At 47.6% G+C, this 20260-nt stretch overlaps 1 protein-coding gene across 4 annotated transcripts; it reads right to left on the minus strand.

Annotated features, from left to right (window-relative positions):
* Positions 1-358: 358 nt before the first annotated feature.
* Positions 359-18754, minus strand: EIF3D (eukaryotic translation initiation factor 3 subunit D). Of its 4 annotated transcripts, XM_017856804.1 has the most exons (16): positions 18401-18523; positions 16142-16227; positions 15329-15467; positions 14991-15036; positions 13925-14061; positions 13212-13297; positions 12515-12587; positions 9972-10084; positions 8783-8915; positions 8140-8287; positions 6679-6809; positions 6085-6170; positions 5858-5987; positions 1648-1790; positions 1005-1288; positions 359-505 (listed from the first exon to the last, which is right to left on the minus strand). In XM_017856804.1, exons 3-16 carry the CDS (start codon positions 15449-15451, stop codon positions 492-494), a joined length of 1647 nt encoding a protein of 548 aa, XP_017712293.1. In that variant the 5' UTR covers positions 15452-15467; positions 16142-16227; positions 18401-18523; the 3' UTR covers positions 359-491. The 4 variants fall into 4 exon arrangements, with proteins under 4 accessions (XP_017712293.1, XP_017712292.1, XP_017712295.1 ...); XM_017856803.1 differs by lacking the exon at positions 16142-16227 and having other exon boundaries at positions 18401-18754; XM_017856806.1 differs by lacking the exon at positions 18401-18523 and having other exon boundaries at positions 16160-16180.
* Between the last annotated feature and the right edge of the window lie 1506 nt (positions 18755-20260).

The following is a 20260-nucleotide window of genomic DNA, read 5'->3' on the forward strand; positions in this document are numbered from 1 at the left end:
TCTGCTTCTGTTTTTTTTTTTTTTTTTTTTTTTTTTTTTTTGAGACGGAGTCTCGCTGTGTCGCCCAGGCTGGAGTGCAGTGGTTGGATCTCAGCTCACTGCAAGCTCCGCCTCCTGGGTTTACGCCATTCTCCTGCCTCAGCCTCCCGAGTAGCTGGGACTACAGGCGCCCGCCACCTCGCCCGGCTAGTTTTTTGAATTTTTTTTAGTAGAGACGGGGTTTCACCGTGTTAGCCAGGATGGTCTCGATCTCCTGACCTCGTGATCCGCCCGTCTCGGCCTCCCAAAGTGCTGGGATTACAGGCTTGAGCCACCGTGCCCGGCTAGGACTGTAAATTGTTAATGCAGATAGATGATGGAGAGACTAAACAGACTTATATTTTATTTCATCTGCTAAACGTCAGAGAGCAAGTTAGATACACATTCTACAAAGCCTCAAAGGCCCTTGTAGTCTTGGTGGAAGGATAAACTCCCAGCTCCACATCACTGGTTTAAGTTTCTTCCTCTGAAAGACACAAAAAATGTAAGAGAAATAAGCCAGGTTGTGTGATATGGTGTTCACTTTCCTTTCTGAACCTCTGCTGGACTGCGTGTGAGTTTTCAACACTTCCACTGAGAAGTGAAGTCTTTTAGATCCTCACAGGGCCGGGCAGGTATTTCCTTCAGTCACCAGCTGGTGGAGCTGGAGAGACAACTTTCAAGCTATTTAACCCAGAGTGAATCTTTTCCCTCTAGGCCATGGGCTTCCATCTGGGACTTCCCTCATCTTTCTCTACCTCTGCCACAGTCCAGCCACTTCTCTAAAACACCGCTATCCTCCCCAACCACTTGATGTGATCTAAAGGCTCTGGAAGAAGCTCTTGGAGGCAAAGTGAATGCTGCTTCATACTTAAGCCCCGGAATTCTCGAAGTTTTGTCAAGGTTAAAGATCACAATGGCTATAGAACTTGCTCTGTGCTAGCCCACAGATCACTCTAGACCTCAGAAAGTGGGTTGCTACACACCTTCTTCTTCCTCTTCTTCCTCCTCCTCTTCCTCCTCGTCTTCATCAGAGCTGAAGGTGCCATCAGGGAGGCTGTAGACACGGATGACCTGCTTGTTGGGGTCCTTGAGGATGAGGTATTTCCCCTCCTCCAGCTTCATGCAGATGTCGATGACGCAGCGTAGAATGCCCCAGGCATTCTCCACACTCAGGTTGATCTGGCTGGCAAACTCATTAGGCTTGAACTGCTGGGTGCCCAGGATGACGTGGCGTGAGGAGTCTTTCACGTGGTACCGAGACACGTAACTAACAGAGGAAGGGATATCAGTGGTCAGAGCAGGCGGCACAGAGACAGCAACACTTGGCATCAAATGTCAATTAAATGGTGATACCTGGTCCACTGCTATTTTCAAGGGAAAGGGAAAACTCCGTCTTCTGAGTGTTCAGTTATGGATTTCACTGACATCATTGCCCTAGTTCAGGACTCCATTCAGCATGCCTGCTGTTTGGCATCTGTCTCCTAACTGATCCCTCCATCTCTACCCCATCCCTGGATTTATCTCTGCCAGTCAATTGTCCAGTACACGGGGAGGAGAGGGCCAACCTCCCTACCCAGACCCTTCCTTTCACAAGATCAGCTGCCAGCTCCTGCACAGGACTCTCACCCAAGCTTGAGGTATTCAGATCCAGCCAGCAAAGCACAGCAGGTCCACCGGGCCAACTTGTAGCTGTTGTTCTTCAGCTCCGTGGCAATGACGGCCCCTCGCTGAGAGTCCAGCTTCTGACGCCAGTCAACGCCGTTACAGTGCTGCAGGAGAGCCCCGTTAGAGAAGCAGAAGCAAGCTCTAAATACCCAAGGTGCTGGGAGCTCCTCTGGCAGAGAAGGAACTCCCCAGTCTGCTTGCTTAGAAAGTGGGTAGGTGCGCACTAAATCTTATCATTTAAGAGACAAAGACATGGTCCCTTCCCTTGCACAGCCTGCCACACAGCAGGCACTCAACGACTTACAGTTCCTCTCTTCTAAAAGCTCACCTAGACAGGGAATGATGGACACACACACACACACACACAACCACACACACACTTTAAACAGCAGAGGCAAGTGTCTACTGTGTGTTGCATGGTAAGGAAGGGCTTCACAGAGATGTGTAACAGTGAGCTAAGTGGAGAATATTGGCACAAGTGCAGGTACAGACAGGAGCTCTTGATCTGAGAGGCACGGTGGGATAGGAAAGACAGGCGGAGCTGGCCTTAGATGGGGGTAGAAGCCTGCAGTGGGTGCAAAGCTGAGTCTGACATTTTACATAAATGCACGAACAGCAGAAAAGGACCCCAAAGAGATCCTCTTTTCTACCCATATCATTTATAGACATGGGAAGTTGGACCCAGAGTGAAATGACTGGTCAAAGGTCACATGACAAGAGGTTCCCAAACTTTCTTGGTTCATGGCAACCACAGGGCAAAAGAAATACTCAAGAATTCCTTTTAATTTTTTTTTTTTTTTTTTTGAGAAGTTTTGCTCTTGTCGCCCAGGCTGGAGTGCAGTGGCGCAATCTCAGATCACCGCAACCTCCGCCTCCCGGGTTCAAGCGATTCTCCTACCTCAGCCTCCCTAGTAGCTGGGATTACAGGCGCCCGCCACCAAGTCCAGCTAATTTTTGTATTTTTGGTAGAGACGGGGTTTCACCATGTTGGCCAGGCTGCTCTTGAACTCCTGACCTCAGGTGATCCGTCCGCCTCGGCCTCCCAGAGTGCTAGGATTAGAGGCGTGAGCCACAGTGCCTGGCCAATAATTCCTTTTATTTAGTTAGGTTCAAACCATGTAGTAGTATTCTGACAAGATGTCTCTGGTGTTTCCCTAAAAAATTTAAAATATCCTGCAGCACTGCTGTGAGTATGCTTTTTTTGAGATGGGGGTCTCACTATGTTGCCCAAGCTGGTGAGTTCAGGATTTGAACTCCTGAACCCATGCGATCCTCCCATCTCAGCCTCCTGAGCAGCTGGGATTCCAGGTGCGCACTACTGTGTGCAGCTTGCTGGGGCACGTTAGAGTCCTTCTCCCAATCTGCACTGCTGATGAAGCTGTGTATTGGCTTGATATCAGTGAAATCCAGGACTGAGTCAGAAGACAGCAAAGCCTTCTATTTTGCTAACAGCAATGTAAAAAAGGAGTTGGAGATGTTAGAGGCTCAGAGCTTAGGTGGGAGAAAGACAATGCTGAGGGACAGCTGGCCCAGAGGCAATGACAGGACTGGGGGCACATGGAAGGGGAAGGTGTTTTAGCAGAAAAACAATGGGAAGTATAATAAATCAGAGTAGATTTGAGAAATCATTTTCAAAGAGTTCATGGTTGAGGCCTGGGGTGGGCAGAATTCTAAGATGATCCCCAGTGACCCTTGCCCTTGCAGAGTCTCCTCCCCTTGACTGCAGGCAGAACCTATGGCTAGGATCAAATATCACCCCCATGATTATGCTACCTTGTATGTCAAAAGGGATTTTGCAGATGTTAGGCCCCCAATCAGTTAACCTTAATATATACTACCTGGCTGGGCCTCACCCAATCGTATGAGTCTCTCAAATCTAGGTGTAGAGATCAGAGACAGAGGAAGTCAGAGATTTGAAGCACGAGAAGGATCTGCTGTGCTGTTGCTAGCTTGGAGATGGAGGGGGCCACGTGACAAGGAATGCAGGTGGCCTCTAGGAGCTGAGAGAGGCTCCCAGCTGACAGCTGGCAGGGGGATGGGGGCCTCTGTCATCTAACTGCAGGGAAATGAACTCTACCTACAATGAAAATGGGTTTGGAAATGGCTTTTCTTTCAGAACCTCCAGATGAGAACTCAGTCCTGTTTCTATTGACACTGTGATTTCTGCCTTGTTTGGATCTGTGTCCCCACCCAAATAGCATGTCAAATGGTAAACCCCAATGCTGGAGGAGGAGCGTGGTGGGAGGTGACTGCATCATGGGGGCGGATTTTTCCCTTTGGCACTATTCTTGTGATACAGATTTCTCAAGAGATCTGGTTGTTTAAAAGTGTGTATCAACTTCCCCCTCTCTTTCTCCTACTCTGACCATGTCAGATGTGCCTGCTTCTCCTTTGCTTTCTGCCAGCATTGCAAGTTTCCTGAGGCCTCCTCAGTCATGCTTCCTGTAGAGCCTGCAGAACTGGGAGCCCATTAAACCTCCCTTCTTTATAAATTACCCACTCTCAGGCATTTCTTTACAGCAGTGCGAGAATGGACTAATACAAGGACCAAGCACACAGCACTGGACTTCTAACCTACAAAAATGTGAGCTAGGCCGGGCGCGGTGGCTCAAGCCTGTAATCCCAGCACTTTGGGAGGCCGAGACGGGCGGATCACGAGGTCAGGAGATCGAGACCATCCTCGCTAACACTGTGAAACCCCGTCTCTACTAAAAAAATACAAAAAACTAGCCGGGCGAGGTGGCGGGCGCCTGTAGTCCCAGTTACTCGGGAGGCTGAGGCAGGAGAATGGTGCGAACCCGTGAGGCGGAGCTTGCAGTGAGCTGAGATCCGGCCACTGCACTCCAGCCCGGGCGACAGAGCGAGACTCTGTCTCAAAAAAAAAAAAAAAAAAAAAAAAAAAAAAAAAAAAAAAAAAAAAAATGTGAGCTAATAAATCAGTATTGTTAGGCTGGGTGCCATGGCTCATGCCTGTAATCCCAGCACTTTGGGAGGCCGAGACAGGCGGATCGCCTGAGGCCAGGAGTTCAAGACCAGTCTGACCAACATGGAGAAACCCTGTCTCTACTAAAAATACAAAATTAGCTGGGCGTGGTGGCGCATGCCTGTAATCCCAGCTACTCGGGATGCTGAAGCAGGAGAATCGCTTGAACCCTGGAGGCGGAGGTTGCGGTAAGCCGAGATAGTCCCATTGCACTCCAGCCTGGGCAACAAGAGCGAAACTGTCTCAAAAAATGAAAAATAAAAAATAAAAATAAAATATATAAATCGGTATTGTTAAGTCACTAAGTTTCTGTTAATTTGTTACGGAGCAAAAGATAACTAACACAAAGTTGTGTAATAAAGAAGTACGTGTGGCGAAGAGAGCTGTCTAGGTGACTCCACGGGTCAAAAAGGAGGGGAGCCAGCAAAGACAACATGCGAAGGGAACAGGGAAACGGGTGAGACTAGAGTAACGCGGTAACACAGAGGGCAAAGCAACACAGGCGCAATGACCCCGAATGCTTTGGGGAGCTCACCGGGAAAAGTCCAAGAACAGGCCACTGGCCCCAGAGGGAGGTCACAGCAAACCTCCCAGTGTGCTCCTCCAACAGGTGATGTGGGCGGGGGTGGGGTGGAAATGGAAAGAGGAGGAAAAGTGAAGGAAGCATGTTTCTTTCCAGGTGCCTCTGAAGCGTTAATTCCAAGCCAGATCGTAGAATCCATGAGTTCAGGAAATGAGGCATTGGAAAAAAGGTATGAAAAGACTGAAGGCAGTGGCTCAGTCAATGAAAGAAGAGGTCAAAAAGAAGAGAGGCCAGACTTACAGGAAACTGCCAACCCAGATAATAAGGAGAGGAAAAAATCAGATGCTCAGAGAGCAGAAGCCAACAGGAGGCCACAATGGAACAGAGATGAAGAAAGTACTGGAAGGAGGGAGTTAAATGGTTCCTGTGTAAATAATAAACAGAAAAGTTCTCAACACTTAACATAGTTCTACACACACAGTCATGCTCTTTCTCGGCAAGGAACTAAGCAGAGGAAAAAACTCACAAGACAAAAAAAATCCAGGTAGCTCTCTAAGTAATGAAAAGGGATAAGAAACAGTTTACACAACCTAGCCTGCGTAAACAGACACTGTAGGGAACAGAGACATGGTGTCACCAGGAGGGTGATGGAGATGGCGGCTCACCCTGGAATCCCACTCATTCAGGGTCTTGATGTTGATGAAGGACACTTCCCCGTTGGCTCCAGTCATGACGCCATCATGCTCACAACGGACAATAAGGTCAATATCGTCTCCAAGCTTCCACCTGCGGTAACTGCAGCGAAGGAGAAACTCACGTGGTCACTGGGGATTCGACAGAGTGGGGCCCATGCTCCAATCTGGTCACAATACCCACCAGAGAGGTGACCTACCGGTACGCAACAGAGGCGATTTCATTCTTATCCATGTCGTCCTCTACAAACGGGTTTGGGTTGGGGAAGTTGTATCTTTCCTTCCCCTGCAAAAACAAAGGTGTCACAAGACAGAGCTAACTTTGTTGACAAGGCCGAGGCCAATCAGTCAGAACCAGCACCTCTGCTTAGTTGCAGCTCTGGCCAGGTTCCTGGGGCCCTTGATGGGGCTCTGAGCTCCCTGCCTGTTTTATGCCTACTTGACCCCTCCCAACTGTTAGCACCTGATGAATGAAAACGAGTTAGTAACCATGCCCATCTCTACTTCATTTTTTTGCCATGGCACACATCACCATTTGATATAAATCAATTTATTATTTATGGTTCACGGTGTTTTCTCCTCCACTATCAAGAAATTCTGTAAGGACAGGAACTTTGTTCAAAGTCAGACAGCCTGACCCCCCAAGCCCAGGCATGTAACTCCCCTGCTAAAGGTGGGGACTGGGTCTGTCCTGCTCAATCCCACAACCCAAGAGCCTAGCAAAAAGCAGATGCTCCACAAATAGCAGCTGGTTAAATAAGAATGAATCAACGCCCAGAGACTTGTTTCCTCACCATTCTTAAGCACTGCTGGGAGAAATTGTGGTTGATGTAGGTTGCCTCCATGGCCAGGTTGCGGGGTGAATTGAAGGAATTACCTTCATCTTGAGGGGGCTCATTGGCAGTCTCACTCACTGTCAGGAGGTCTGCAAAAGCGTGGCATGGTCACTCACCATGCAACAAAGAGTCACTGACAATGTGCGCAGCGCTGTGGGGAGATGTGGAGAGGCAAACAACACAGGTCCTTCCTTCAAAGAACCGCCCTCTCCTAAAGTGGGTCTCCCTGGTGTGGAACACCTAAGTGGGGGAGTGGGGCAGCTGCTCCAGGATAACTTAAGATAGTACCTGACATTCAGTTCAATCACACAGTAAGGAAGCTGTCCCTTTTCAATCGTTCTGGATTCCTCAACAGAATTATTTTGTAAGCTTTTGGGAAAGACCGCAGGCTTCAAGCTCAGAATATAAACTTTTTTTCTTTTTTTTTGAGATGGAGTTTTGCTCTGTCCCCCAGGTTGGAGGGCAGTGGTGTGATCTTGGCTCACTGCAACCTCTGCCTCCTGGGTTCAAGCGATTCTCCTGCCTCAGCCTCCTGAGTAGCTGGGATTACAGGCACACACCACCACGCCCGGCTAATTTTTGTATTTTTAGTAGAGACGGGGTTTCACCATGTTGACCAGGATGGTCTTGAACTCCTGACCTCAAGTGATTCTCTGCCTCGGCCTCCCAAAGTGCCAGGATTACAGGTGTGAGTCACCATGTCCGGCCTGTTTTGTTAATTTTTGAGTGACATGGTTTTCTTTTATGACGTATAAATACATATACGTATGGCATAAAATATGTAAGTGTATGTACTGTAAGCAAACACTGAAGAAGGTATGCAAGATGGCAAAACTCAAAAAAGTGGTAAACAAGTAAAATTTGGGCCAGGCACGGTGGTTCACGCCTCTAATCATAGCACTTTGGGAGGCCAAGGCTGATGGATCACTTGAGGCCAGGAGTTTGAGACCAGCCTGGCCAACATGGTGAAACCGCCTCTACTAAAAATACAGCAAGTAGCCAGGCATAGTGGCACAAGTCTGTAATTCCAGTTATTTGGGAGGCTGAGGCAGGAGAATGACTTGAATGTGGGAGGTGGAGGCTGCAGTGAGCCAAGATTGTGCCACTGCACTCCAGCCTGGGTGACAGAGTGAGACTAGATCTTGGGAAAAGAAAAAAAAAAAAAAAAAAAAAAAAAGCAACATTTGGAAGCCTGCTATCAGGGTGCAGTGAGGACTCCAAAAGCTGGGGCCTCAAGCAGGCACTGCAGTGACAGTCTCTTCTAATCTCTGAAGAGCCTGGGAGAGATTCAGATGCTGCTGCTGTCAATGCCCTTGGGAAGATGGACCACTTTCTATCCATTCTCTAGCACCAGAGACTTGTTCTGTACCAACAAAAATACTCAATGCCTTTGAGTTGTTCCCCAGGCATGCTTCTTACCAAAGTCAGAGTTGTCTCTCTTGTCAAAGAAGAGTTTGGATCCAACTCTCTGGACGACAATATCCCAGGAATACACTGAGCGGGTACAGCTCATCAGCGTGGCCAGGATGGCATCAGTGGCAAACACATTCCCCTGAGTTTTTGCCAGCTGAAAAGAGGATCAAAGAGAGAAGATGGAAAGATGCTCCCAGGTCTCACTGCCCACTCACAAGGACGGGAAAGAACTCCTTTGCTGACCACATAAATCGTTAAGAATGAGGCCCCACCTCATTGACCAAAAACACTGCAGCCAGTCAGCCAGCAAGTTTCGGGTGGCAGTGGCACTGCAGTCCCCTGAGCACCTGCTCGATTCCAGCCAAGTGCTTCAGATGCTTTCACCTTTGCCCCAGGGGTACATGCTATGTACATCTACCCTTGGCTGCAGATGAGAGAACTATGGCTCCACAGACTGAGCCAGGAAGCATGGCAGAACTGGGCTTCAAGTCCAGCTGTGTTTAACATCCACGTTTCCGGTCTACCTGGCAAAGTGCTTTTACATATAATACATACATTATTCCCATGTCTTCTGTTCTTTCTGCAGCTTCAGCTGTAGAAGCCGACAGCATTCCTACCTAGTGGGAGAGGGGCAGAAGGAGGTGCACACCTTGCGGATGACAGGGTCGTCTGTGGTGGTGACAGTGTGGAAGATGCGCTTGATGCTCCGCAGCGGCTTCTCGCTCCTTGTGGTGATGCGGTCAAAGGCTTTGTCGTAGTATTCCAGGGCCCCGCAACACTCGCTGCAGGAAGAGCAGGCAGAGACATACCAGGTAAGGGGATAAACCCCAGGTTTTTCTTTCTAAGCCATAGATCCAGAAGTCTTATCCAAAAGTCTAAAAGAGGTGGAAAGCAATTTCTGGCCAGAACAGGAGAGATGAATCCCCAGTGCCTGCTGAGTTCCTGTCCACTTAGGTCCTGGTATAGAACAGAGCAAGCACAACTCATTCAGCCCAACGCCCCCATTTTAAAGGTAGGGCGACTGAGGCTAAGACAGGAGATGACTAGTTTCAGAGGCACCTGAGTAGGCTGACGTCTGGTCTGGTGCTCTGGTTTCCCACTACCTAAGTTCCACCTGCTTGTCCTTTGAGGTAAGGAGCTATTTGAAATGTCAGGAGAAGCAAAGATTCTCCTGAAGAATTGCTATGTTTCTTTTCCTGCCAAGAGTTTTGTAACTTAATCTCATCGCTGTTTTGCTCAGGATGCCAGGAAACAGAAATAGACAGTTTAATAATCAGCAAATTCCATTCTTTCTTTCTTTCTCTTTCTGCCAAAAGAGTTGTATAACTAATTTCTTCTTTGCTCAGGATGCCAGGAAGTTAAAAAGAAGTTTGCAGTCAGTGAACTTCTGCTTTTCCCCTTGGTCTTGATTTTTTTTTTTTTTTTTTTTTTTTTTTTGAGATGGAGTTTCGCTCTTGTTGCCCAGGCTGGAGCTCAATGTCAAGATCTCAGCTCACTGCAACCTCCACCTCCAGGGTTTAAGCGATTTTCGCGCCTCAGCCTCCTGAGTATCTGGGATTACAGGGGTGTGCCACCACGCCAGGCTAATTTTTGTATTTTTAGTAGAGACTGGGTTTCACCATGTTGGCCAGGCTGGTCTTGAACTCCTGACCTCAGGTGATCTACTGTGCCTGGCTGGTCTTGATTTTTTTCAAACACCTCTGTTAACCTTACACAATGTGTTTTGAGTAAGTGGCTTCAAAGCCTTTTTGGAAATACTAGGGCTTAAGAAAATACCCATCAGCAGATGGTCCACACACATAAGAGCAGGGTAGAAAGTAGCATAAGATGCTGCGTACATGTCCTGTGGCTCTGATACTTCCAAGTAGCGCATCTTCATCAACTGAGGAAAGTCCATTTCCTCTTTCACCTCCCAGTCACTACGGACTTCAACTGAAGAGTCTCGGGGTTTCTGCAGTTGAAAAACATTAGAGGAAAAAAAAAGTTACAGTACATACAAAACATAAATAAAAGGCTAAAAATACGAAGAGCGCTCCAGCCTGAGTGACACGAGATCCTGTCTCAAACAACAATCACACAAAATGGAGGGGCTCAGTGGCTCATGCCTGTGATCCCAGGACTTTGGGAGGCCAAGGTGGGCAGATCACCTGAGGTCAGGAGTTCGAGACCAGCCTGTCCAACCTGGTGAAACCCCATCTCTACTAAAAATACACAAATTAGCCAGGTGTGGTGATGCATGCCTGTAATCGCAGCCACTCGGGAGGCTGAGGCAGGAGAATAGCTTGAATCTGGGAGGTGGAGGCTGCAGTGAGCTGAGATAGCACCACTGCACTCCAGCCTGGGTGACAGAGCAAGACTCTGTCTCAATAAAAGAGAGAAGAAAAAAAGAGCTTTTATTCAATAAATTGAGTGATGGAGTGCTGACTGTTTCATAAGATAGAAACCCTGACTCCCAGGAATTTATGGTCTAGAAGAGGACCAAAGGGATCAAAAGTTCGGAAACCAATGGGATTCCACTCCCAGGTAATGATGTCACCTGATAAACATGTAGCAGGTCCTTTATATTTCTCTTGGGGTATTAACTATCCTTGATACAGCATCATATCCAACAAAACGTTGCTTCACTTTTGCTTACACGTGTTCTGTTCTCAGAATGCCCACCCAAGCATACGCAGGTGAACGTTCACAGCAGCATCAATAATACTCAAAAAGCGAAAAACCACCCAAATGTTCATCAGCGTGTGAAAGGCTCAAAAAAACATGATGTATCAATTCAAAGGACTCTTATTTGGCAATAAACAAGAAATGAAGCTCATTTGGGCTGGGTGTGGTGCCTCACGCCTGTAATCCCAGCACTTTGGGAGGCTGAGGTGGGTGGATTATCTGAGATCAGGAGCAGGCGGATTATCTGAGGTCAGGAGTTTGAGACCAGCTGGGCCAACATGGTGAAACCCTGCCTCTACAAAACATACAAAAAAAAAAAAGAAAAAAGCCAGACGTGTTGGCGCGCGCCTGTAATCCTAGCTACCTGGGAGGCTGAGGTTGCAGTGAGCCAAGATTATGCCACTGGCACTGCAGCTTGGGTGACAAGAGTGAAATTCAGTCTAAAAACAAAACTCACAACCAACAGCAAACGAAGCACAGCTGCTCTGGAGCCACATGGGTTTGAAGTACATGGGTCTACTCATATGCAGATTTTCTCCAAACAAACATGGACTGGAAATACAAGCTGTGTGCAGTGCCTCACGTCTGTAACCCCAGCACTTTGGGAGGCTGAGGTGGGCGAACTGCTTGAGCTCAGGAGTTTGAGACCAGCCTGGGGAACAAGGCAAAACCCCATCTCTACAAAAAATACAAAAATTAGCCCGGCGTGGTGGTGCATGCCTGTAGTCTCTGCTACTCAGAAGGCTGAGGTGGGAGGATTGCTTGAACCCAGCAGACAGAGATTGCAGTTGGCTAAGATCATGCCACTGCACTCCAGCCTGGGTGACAGAGCGAGACCCTATCTCAAGAAAGAAAAGAAAAAAAAAAAAAAAAAAAAAAAAAAAAAATACAGTATTCTTGGGATGTAAACCCCGAGTATGTGGAGGGCCAACTTTTCATATATGTGGGTACCACAGGCCGACTGTGGGACCTGAGAATGTGTAGACTTTCACATACTGAAGGACAACTGTACCGGCACATGCTGCCACATGGATGACTCTTGAAAACATGCGAAATAAAAGCCACCAGTTACAAAAGACCATATATTGTATGATTCCATGTATGTAAAATGTCTAGAACAAAAAATCCAGAGACAGAAAACAGATTTGTAGCTGCCTAGGGCTGGGGTATTGGGCGTGTTAGCGTTTGGCCTCCTGGAACTCATGTGGCAAGCTGGTTGCTACTGTGGCAGTGTCGGGAGGTAGGGCCTTTAAGAGATTAGGTCGTTAAAAGGAATAAATGCCTCATGCCCTTCTCTCAGCAATGGGCTAACTACCCAAAGAGTTTAGCCCTTTTCTCTGTTGCACCCTCCTCCCCCTTCTGCCTTTTCTGCCATGCTATCAAGCAGCATGACGCCCTCACCAGATGCGGCCTCTGAAACAGGACTTCCCAGTCTCCAGAACCATGAGCTAAAAAAACCACTTTATAACTTACCCACTCTCAGGTATTCTGTTCTGGCAACAGAAAACAGATCAAGACAGGGTGACTGCTAAAGGGTAAGGGATTCTTTTGAGGGTGATGAAAATGGTCTGAAATTGACCAGTTACAGAACTCTGCAAATATGTTAAAAACGACTAAATTGTACGGTATGTGAAGTATATCTCATCTAAGCTATTATAAAGACAACCAAAGAAACAGAACCAAATTCCAAGGCAGAATTCTGGCATAAATGCATTACCTGTGATTTCTGATCCCATTTCTGCCTAACCCCAAATTGCTTCTGGAACTTTTTCTGCAGTCGAATGCGTTCTCTGGAAAGACAGAAATATGATCTCAGTGCAGACCTTAAAATCAGTGGCTTCCTCAAAAGGCACAGGCTGCCATTCTCTTCAGCTAAAACTTGCCATCATCACTAACTCCTTTGAACTATGAAAAATGGGCTTAGAGAAAGGAAGAGACCCAGAGGGTGCACACTGGAGGTGCTAGAAAAGGCACACTGCCTCCAAATACTGACCAGGCATATTTTACTTCATCTATAGTGACTGTTCACTGATAGCTCCAATCTGGGGTGTAGTGGCTGCTGGACCACACACCACCAGGAGGCTCCCAGGACCAGCATACATGGGGCTTCCTGGGGTTGTCCCAGAGCAGAACTGAGCCAAGGTAAGCTCCAGAGCCTCTTCTTGCCTGCCTGGGTTTCCCTTCAGTGCACACGGCCAGCATAAGGAGTTAAGTTTGCTGCCCATGCTATCTGCCATGAACCACCCTGAGAACGACAAGCCAAAAGGTGGCTTAACCGGTTGTAGAAAGTATTTTCCTCTTTTTTTTTTTTTGCAATGATGGGGAAGACAACCACCCTCCTGCTTTTGTCCTACTGTTTCCAACTACGGCCAGTCTGGGAAGGGTGTCTTGTTCCAACAGGATGAAAATTTCACCTCTCTTTCTGTTTGGCACTCTTAGGCAGGATCTGCAGGTTGAACTGCAACATGTTCCGACGATCTTTGTCTCTGCGGAGGTTCCTCTAGGCATCAGCAAGAAATATCCGTGTCAGCATCTTAGAGATTTGGCTCACAATAGGCAGAACGAGCGGGAGGTCTTTAGAGTTAAGTTTAGGAGGCCAAATCCCAAGTTTCACATCTTGCTCTGTGCTTTCACTCTACGGCATCAATAGCTTGGGGGTGTTAAGGGGTAAGTACTTGGACTTCACTTAGACTTATATTCCCATGACATATTTTTCATTGAAGTATGTTTACTGGGTCTTACCAGAGTTGCTGAGTTTGCCTCTTTAAGTAATAATACGCAACCTGACTGGACCGTCTACTTAATAAAGTCTGCACACACCAATTACGTGTGGCAACAGGCACGGATGTACCTTCTTATCCAGCACAAATGCTTTTAGCATACAAGTCTGATGTCCTACCTACTGGTAAACAGAAACATAAACTATTCAAATGCATCCCTGAACCTAGTTCAAGTCTACCTTGGTACCTCTCGTTACGGAACAGTGACCTGAGATTCACCTGAGAAGACCTCTAATATGCTTCCCTCTCTCATGAGGAGTCATTGAGGAGTCACAAGGTAGCACTTTTAGGCAGGTGACAGCCAACAGTAACAGCCCCTAGATGGTGGTTGCTGGTTCTTGGCCTACCTGGGCAAATCTCATCCGATTCCGCTGGTAGGCCGTCTTCTGTGTGCGCGCTGTATCCACCAGCTGGAAGCTACTTTCATCCTCCTCGTGGAAATAAGCATATTGACTTCCACCACCAAACTGAGAGGAGTACTTATCTGGAGGCGAAGGTGGCGGCAAGCGGTAACTACACTCACAGACTTTACCAGATACGCATCAGTCTAAAGCCTTTTGCTATTTCAAGGGTGGTCTTAAGACCTGTAGCATTGGCTGGAAGCTTGTTAGCCACACAGACTCACAGTCCCACCCCACACCCACTGAATCAGAACCAGCATTTTAACAAGATCCCCAGTGATTCATATGCACACTCAATTTTGAAAAACTCCGGTCTAAAGAACTTTCTAAGCCAAGACTCTGAAGGACTCAAGCTAACCCACTTCACTCTCTGCTTTATTGTGTGAGAATCTGAGGTATTTATTGCTAACCACCATCTCCATTATCAGGGACCCACGGCAGGTATGTCTAATAGATCACGATATACTTTCTTGCCAATCTCAGCCTCAGCTATCCTAACTTAGTTCTCCAGGCAGCCACCTCCAACTATCTGAAATGGCACAGAGAAAAAGCCTTTTCATAGTACCAGGATCTTAAAACCAGGGGTTTTAATTTTTTTTTTTTTTTTTTTTTGAGACAGGGTCTGGCTCTGTCACCAGGCTGGAGTGCAGTGGCATGATCTTGGCTCACTGCAACCTCTGCCTTCTGGGTTCAAGTGATTCTCCTGCCTCAATCTCCCGAGTAGCTGAGATTACAGGCGCATGCTACCATGCCCGGCTAATGTTTTCAACAGGTTTTTAAAAGGGCCCCAAACCCCATTTTAATAGGCTAGACCTCTTTAATGAACAGACTAAGTTTTGGGGCTAGTACCAAAATGTGGTTACTGTTAAAGTCTAGACTGCATCCCTAAAAGCTATGAATTATTGTTGCCAGTTCCTTCCCATTCCCAAAAAGCTTTCAGATGAAGGTCATTAGAATAAAGAGCAACCTTCCCAAGGCCCTGATTGGGGCATTCAGCCGCAGAAACACTTACTTGTGTACCTCTTATCTTGGTACGTGGCTCCTGTCCAGTCTGCAACCTATGCACAACAAGACAAGACAGAGAATGCACAGGTCAACCAGGCAAGCTTCTGCAGACCCGGAAACCCCTGAAAGCGAGAGGACAGCGTGGGAGAGTCTCAGATTTCATCCACAACACCTCTCTAAGTGCCCAGCTCTCCTATCACTACACCCAGAGATGATAACCTTTCTCAGCTGCCATCCCTAGAAAAAATTCACGAGTTAAGATTTTGAGACAATAAAATCTAAACAGGGACTCGAGAGTAGCAGCCACAGCTGCAAAGATTCAGACTCCTGCTGACAGGCAAGTACCTTTCCTAGCCGATCTCCTTTGCTGAACGGCTGGTAAGGCATATCCCGAAACTGCTCGGGAACCGCACAGGGACCCCAGCCGGAGGGGTTGTCCTGGATCACGGGTGTCATGAACTTTGCCATCTTCCAAAACCAAAATCTGAAAAACATAAATCATGTGAGTAGCGGCATGAACGAAGGCCTCAGAGTACAAAAAGCCCTCCATATGAAGCAAAGACATAAATGACAGAATTCAAAAAGCAACACGCAAACTGGAACCCTCAACTGTTGAGCGACTACTACTGTTTGTTAATTATACTGTGAATATGTACTTAAAACTGAGAAGAATGCAAACAAAACTGATCGACCCTATGTCATTAATTTCATGAAACTCTTTCACTGTAACATCTTTAAAAGGAGGCTGTACCTTGTGCTTGACAGTGTGTCATATTGATTGGTAGTTTTTCTTTTTTTGTGTTACACAATGCAAGTGTTTGAAAAAATTCAGTGGTGTCACAGATTTGATAAAATGTACTGTTTTTTCAAATATAGTAACCTTGTTTTGGTTCTGAGATGTATCTTCACCAATTCATACAAACTCAACTTCCCTAAGACTTAGTAGTCTTTTTCTTTGTTTTTGGAGACAGAGTCTCACTTTGTCACCTACGCTGGAGTGCAGTGGCATGCAACCTCCGCTTCCTGGGTTCAAGTGATTCTCCAGCCTCAGCCTCCTGAGTAGCTGGGATTACAGGCAAGCGCTGCCTGGCTATTTTTTGTGCTTTTAGTAGAGATGGGGTTTCACCATGTTGTCCAGGTTAGTCTTGAACTCCTGACCTCAAATGATCCGCCCACCTCCGCCTCCCAAAGTGCTGGGATTACAGGCGTGAGCCACCACGTCCAGCCGTCTTAGTCTTTTTCATCTGCAAAATAAACAAGATCCTTGTTTTAAGCACTTTGTAAAATGCCACACAAGTATTCAGACTTGCAAAAGTACATTTATGCATACAGAGTGCTGAGAAAAAACGATCTTTAAGTATATCCTGAAATTCAATTTTCCTTGCTTATTGTTCCAATTTTCTGCCATCAACACAAATCTTGTGTGCAGAGCAAGCGGACATAAAGCCAGGCAAAAGAACTGCCAGAAGGCCAAGGAGGTCCCCATAGACCTCAGGCCCAAAGTGGCCATGTCAGATGTTCATGAATACTGCCAGGCACTGTTCTTAGTGGTTACCACTCATTCATTCATTCAATCCTGCCAACAATCCTGTGAGGTAGGAGCCAATGTTATCCGCACTTTCCAGATAAGAAAACCAAAGCATAGAGAAATGAAGAAACTGCCCAAAGTTGAAATGCTAGTTGATGAAAAACGTGAACCAAAGCAGTCTGACTACAGTGTCTGCACTCCGCATAACGCTATAGCTCTCTCAGGGGAATTAAAAAACCAGGGTTCTACAGCAGATGGTTGCCTGACACTTCCTATAAAAAAACCTATGCATTTATCTTCCGTTGTAACCTTCTGAAAATGCTTAGAAGGCCTTCACTACACAAATATTTCTCGGAGGCTGGGTGCAGTGGCTCATGCCTGTAATCTTAGCACTTTGAGAGGCCGAGGTGGGCGGATCACGAAGTCAGGAGTTCGAGACCAGCCTGGTCAACATGGTGAAACCCAGTCTCTACTAAAAATACAAAAATTAGCTGGGCATGGTGGTGGATACCTGTAATCCCAGCTACTCAGGAGGCTGAGGCAGGAGAGTTGCTTGAACCTGGGAGGGAGAGGTTGCAGTGAGCCAATATCGTGCCATTGCACTCCAGCCTGGGCAATATAGCAAGACTCCATCTCAAAAAGACAAAAATCCAGTATTTCTTGGAGGCTGGAGAACAATCAAAATAACAGGTATGCTGAACTTAGTAAACTCTCCCCAAAGCCCCATGCTGGGGAGATTGAGGCTTCCTTCAGAGATGACATTTGGGTTACAGCAACACAGAATAAACCTAGAAGTTTCATCTTCCTAATAGGAACTATAGGAAGAGGACAGAAGAAAAAGGGTGGTAGTCTCAGAACAATTCGTATTAAATAAATATTGCTGAGCTCCTACGTGTCAAGAACTATGCCAGATACTTTAACACCATTAACACCCCCTCACTCCCACTTTAGAGGCAAAAATGTGAAGCCCAGCCTAGCCAAGCAGCTGACGTCATCATTTCAAAACAGATTTGATTTCCAGGGGTGCCTGCTGTCAGTCTAGCTTTCTTTCCATTATATTATAGCTGGGCAGCAGCCCGCAAAAATCGGGGGTTTGAGACCGTACCTAATAATACCAAAAGTGAGTCTCAAGACACACTTTTAAAAATCGGGTTCTGTCAGAAGCTCAAGAAGGGAAGAGGCCCGAGGCTTGACCTGCATCACCTCTCTGGAAAGCCAGGAGTGAGATACCTTGGCTTTAATACATGGTTGTTGTTTTTTTTTTTTTTTTTAAAGGAGAGCAGAGAGTAACCAGGAGGAGAAACTGAGCTGCTCCGTAAAAACGAAGTAACAGCTGTATTGGTTAGAGGGGCAGGATAGGGAGGCTCCAAGAAGGCACTGAGAAGGGGCTCTGTGGCTGCCAGGCCACTGCAGATCATACGCCGTCCATCGCTGAACAGGGGGTGGCGTACCTATCCTAGCCTCCAGTTTCACGAAAAAGGGAAAGTAACCTATGCACTGGGAATTCCTAAGAACAGGGGCCAAACACCGCTCAACCTGGCACCCCTAAGATCCCACTCAAAAAGTCAGGGAGTCTTCGGCCACTTCAGAAAGACCTTGTTGTTACCCCTCCGCCTTAACCCAGATGGGTTAACTGGCAATCAAATTCACCCAGCCCATAGGCAATGAGCAGGGCCTAGGGCCAGGGACCTCACCCACAAGGTCTTGTCCCGCGTCCAGTAGTGTGCAGGACGTGGAGCCCCCGAAAGTGGATTCCTGCCCCGCCCAGCGGAGGAACGGCAACAGCAGGAAGGGACTAAGAGAGGTCTCTTCCGTGAGGCTCCCGAAGGCTGGACCTAGTCCGAGCCGGCTCCAGAGGTCCGCAAGAACCTATGAAACATGCCTCTCACCTGTAACGGCCTCGACCGGCCGGGATGGCAACAGATGGTGCTACCCGGGCACCGCGTTAGCAGGAGCACTGCAAGAAACCAGGAAAAAAGAAAACATGCGCGCGCAGCGGACGCCGCCGTAAACACGACCGGCGCTGTCGTAAACTGCGCTCCCGCTTCCTCTGGGTTGGGCGGAAGAACTTACGAGCCGTAAAGCGAAGGTCCACCCGGAAATCCGTTACCGCGTTTCGCCAGGCGTCCTTATTAGCCTCTGAGGCGTCGAGGCGCGAGAGATGTGATTGGTACTACGTCAGGCGGTATCCGGGATCACCCAAAGAGGGCATTCGTCACTGAAACGTGGCGGCCGCGCAATCGAAGCTAGAGGCGGGGAGCGGCTGGCGCCCCTCTGTGTCCCACAATGCTTCGCGGCACGCCTTAACCCCCATGTATCCCACAGTCACCCGCGACTCCCCGCCTGCTCTATCAGCCCGCTTAGTGTGAAGCTCACCGCCGGGAAGGTTGGTCGGGGTCTTCGGCGGACTTTATTGTTACCCCTCCGCCTTTATAGTTGTGGAAACTGAGGCTCAGAGGTGCCAAGTGACCTGCCTAGATCAGACTGCTAATTTAGGGTCTAACCGCCAGAGTTCAAACCATACTTACACGGTTCTCAAACTTAATTGTAGGACAGGGATTTCTGGAACACTGTTTTTATTTATTGTTTGAGACAGGGTCTCTCTCTGTCGCCCAGGCTGGAATGTGGTGGCAGGATCACGGCTCATTGCACTGTCGACTTCCCGGTACAAGCGATCCTCCCAGCTCAGCCTCCCGAGTAGCTGGGTTTATACAGGCACACACCACCACGCCTGCCTAAATTTTTGTATTTTTGGTAGAGATGGGGTTTTGTAATGTTGCTCAGGCCGGTTTCAAACTCCTGAGCTCAAGCAGTCCACCCACTGGGACTCCCAAAGGGCTAGGATTACAGGCATGAGCCGCCGTACCCGGCCAGCTAATTATTTTAAAAAATTTTGTAGAGACAGGGTCTCACTATGTTGCCTGGGCTAGTCCTTAACTCCTGGTCTAAAGTGATCCTCTCGCCTTAGAGTACGGATTAGCTGAGGCTACAGGTGCATATCACCATGCCTGGCTAATTTTTTATTTTTTAATAGTTATTTATTTATTTATTTTGAGATGGAGTCTCTGTCATCCAGGCTGGAGTGCAGTGGCGGGATCTCAGCTCACTGCAACCTCTGCCTTCCAGGTTCAAGCGATTCTCTTGCCTCAGCCTCCCAAGTAGCTGGGATTGCAGGCGTGTACCACCATGCCGGACTAATTTTTGTATTTTTAGTAGAGACGGGGTTTCATCATGCTGACCAGGTTCGTCTTGAACTCCTGACCTCAGGTAATCTACCCACCTCAGCCTCCCAAAGTGCTAGGATTACAGGCGTGAGCCACTGCACCCAGCCACCTGGCTAATTTTAAAAAAAATTTTTGTCCACACGAAGACTCATCATATTGCCAAGGCTGGTCTTGAACTCCTGGGCTTAAGCAGTCCTCCTGCCTCGGCCTCCCAAAGTGCTGGACTTACGGGTGTGAGCCACCACACCTGACCAGGATGGTATTAAAAAAAATTCAGATTCTGGGTCTCACTTGGATAAATTGTACGGATATGTTTATGCTGGAGCCCAGGAGCTCCGCATTAACTGTGATTCCAAAGTGACGACTCACGAACTGCTTTACTGCAGTAGATGACTACTGCAGTAGTCTGTCCTCTCAGCAACTCCCAGGCTATGGAGTTCCTCCTGGTGTCTTTCCTTCAGAATTTTAAAACAATGAAAGATAATCTGAGGGCATGACTTTATTCAAACCTCAGATCCTTTCTAC

The sequence above is a fragment of the Rhinopithecus bieti genome, unplaced genomic scaffold, assembly GCF_001698545.2.
Source record: "Rhinopithecus bieti isolate Rb0 unplaced genomic scaffold, ASM169854v2 scaffold_42532, whole genome shotgun sequence".
In the NCBI taxonomy this organism is placed as follows: domain Eukaryota; kingdom Metazoa; phylum Chordata; class Mammalia; order Primates; family Cercopithecidae; genus Rhinopithecus; species Rhinopithecus bieti.

What these genes read in the sequence shown, in the direction of transcription:
- EIF3D (XM_017856803.1), bottom strand. Translation starts at nt 15,451, where the DNA reads ATGGCAAAGTTCATGACACCCGTGATCCAGGACAACCCCTCCGGCTGG. An exon ending in AATGGGATCAGAAATCACAG is followed by an intron (nt 10,085 to 12,514) that starts GTAATGCATTTA and finishes TTTCAACTGCAG; the next exon opens with AAACCCCGAGACTCTTCAGT. An exon ending in GAGAGACAACTCTGACTTTG is followed by an intron (nt 6,810 to 8,139) that starts GTAAGAAGCATG and finishes ACGCTTTTGCAG; the next exon opens with ACCTCCTGACAGTGAGTGAG.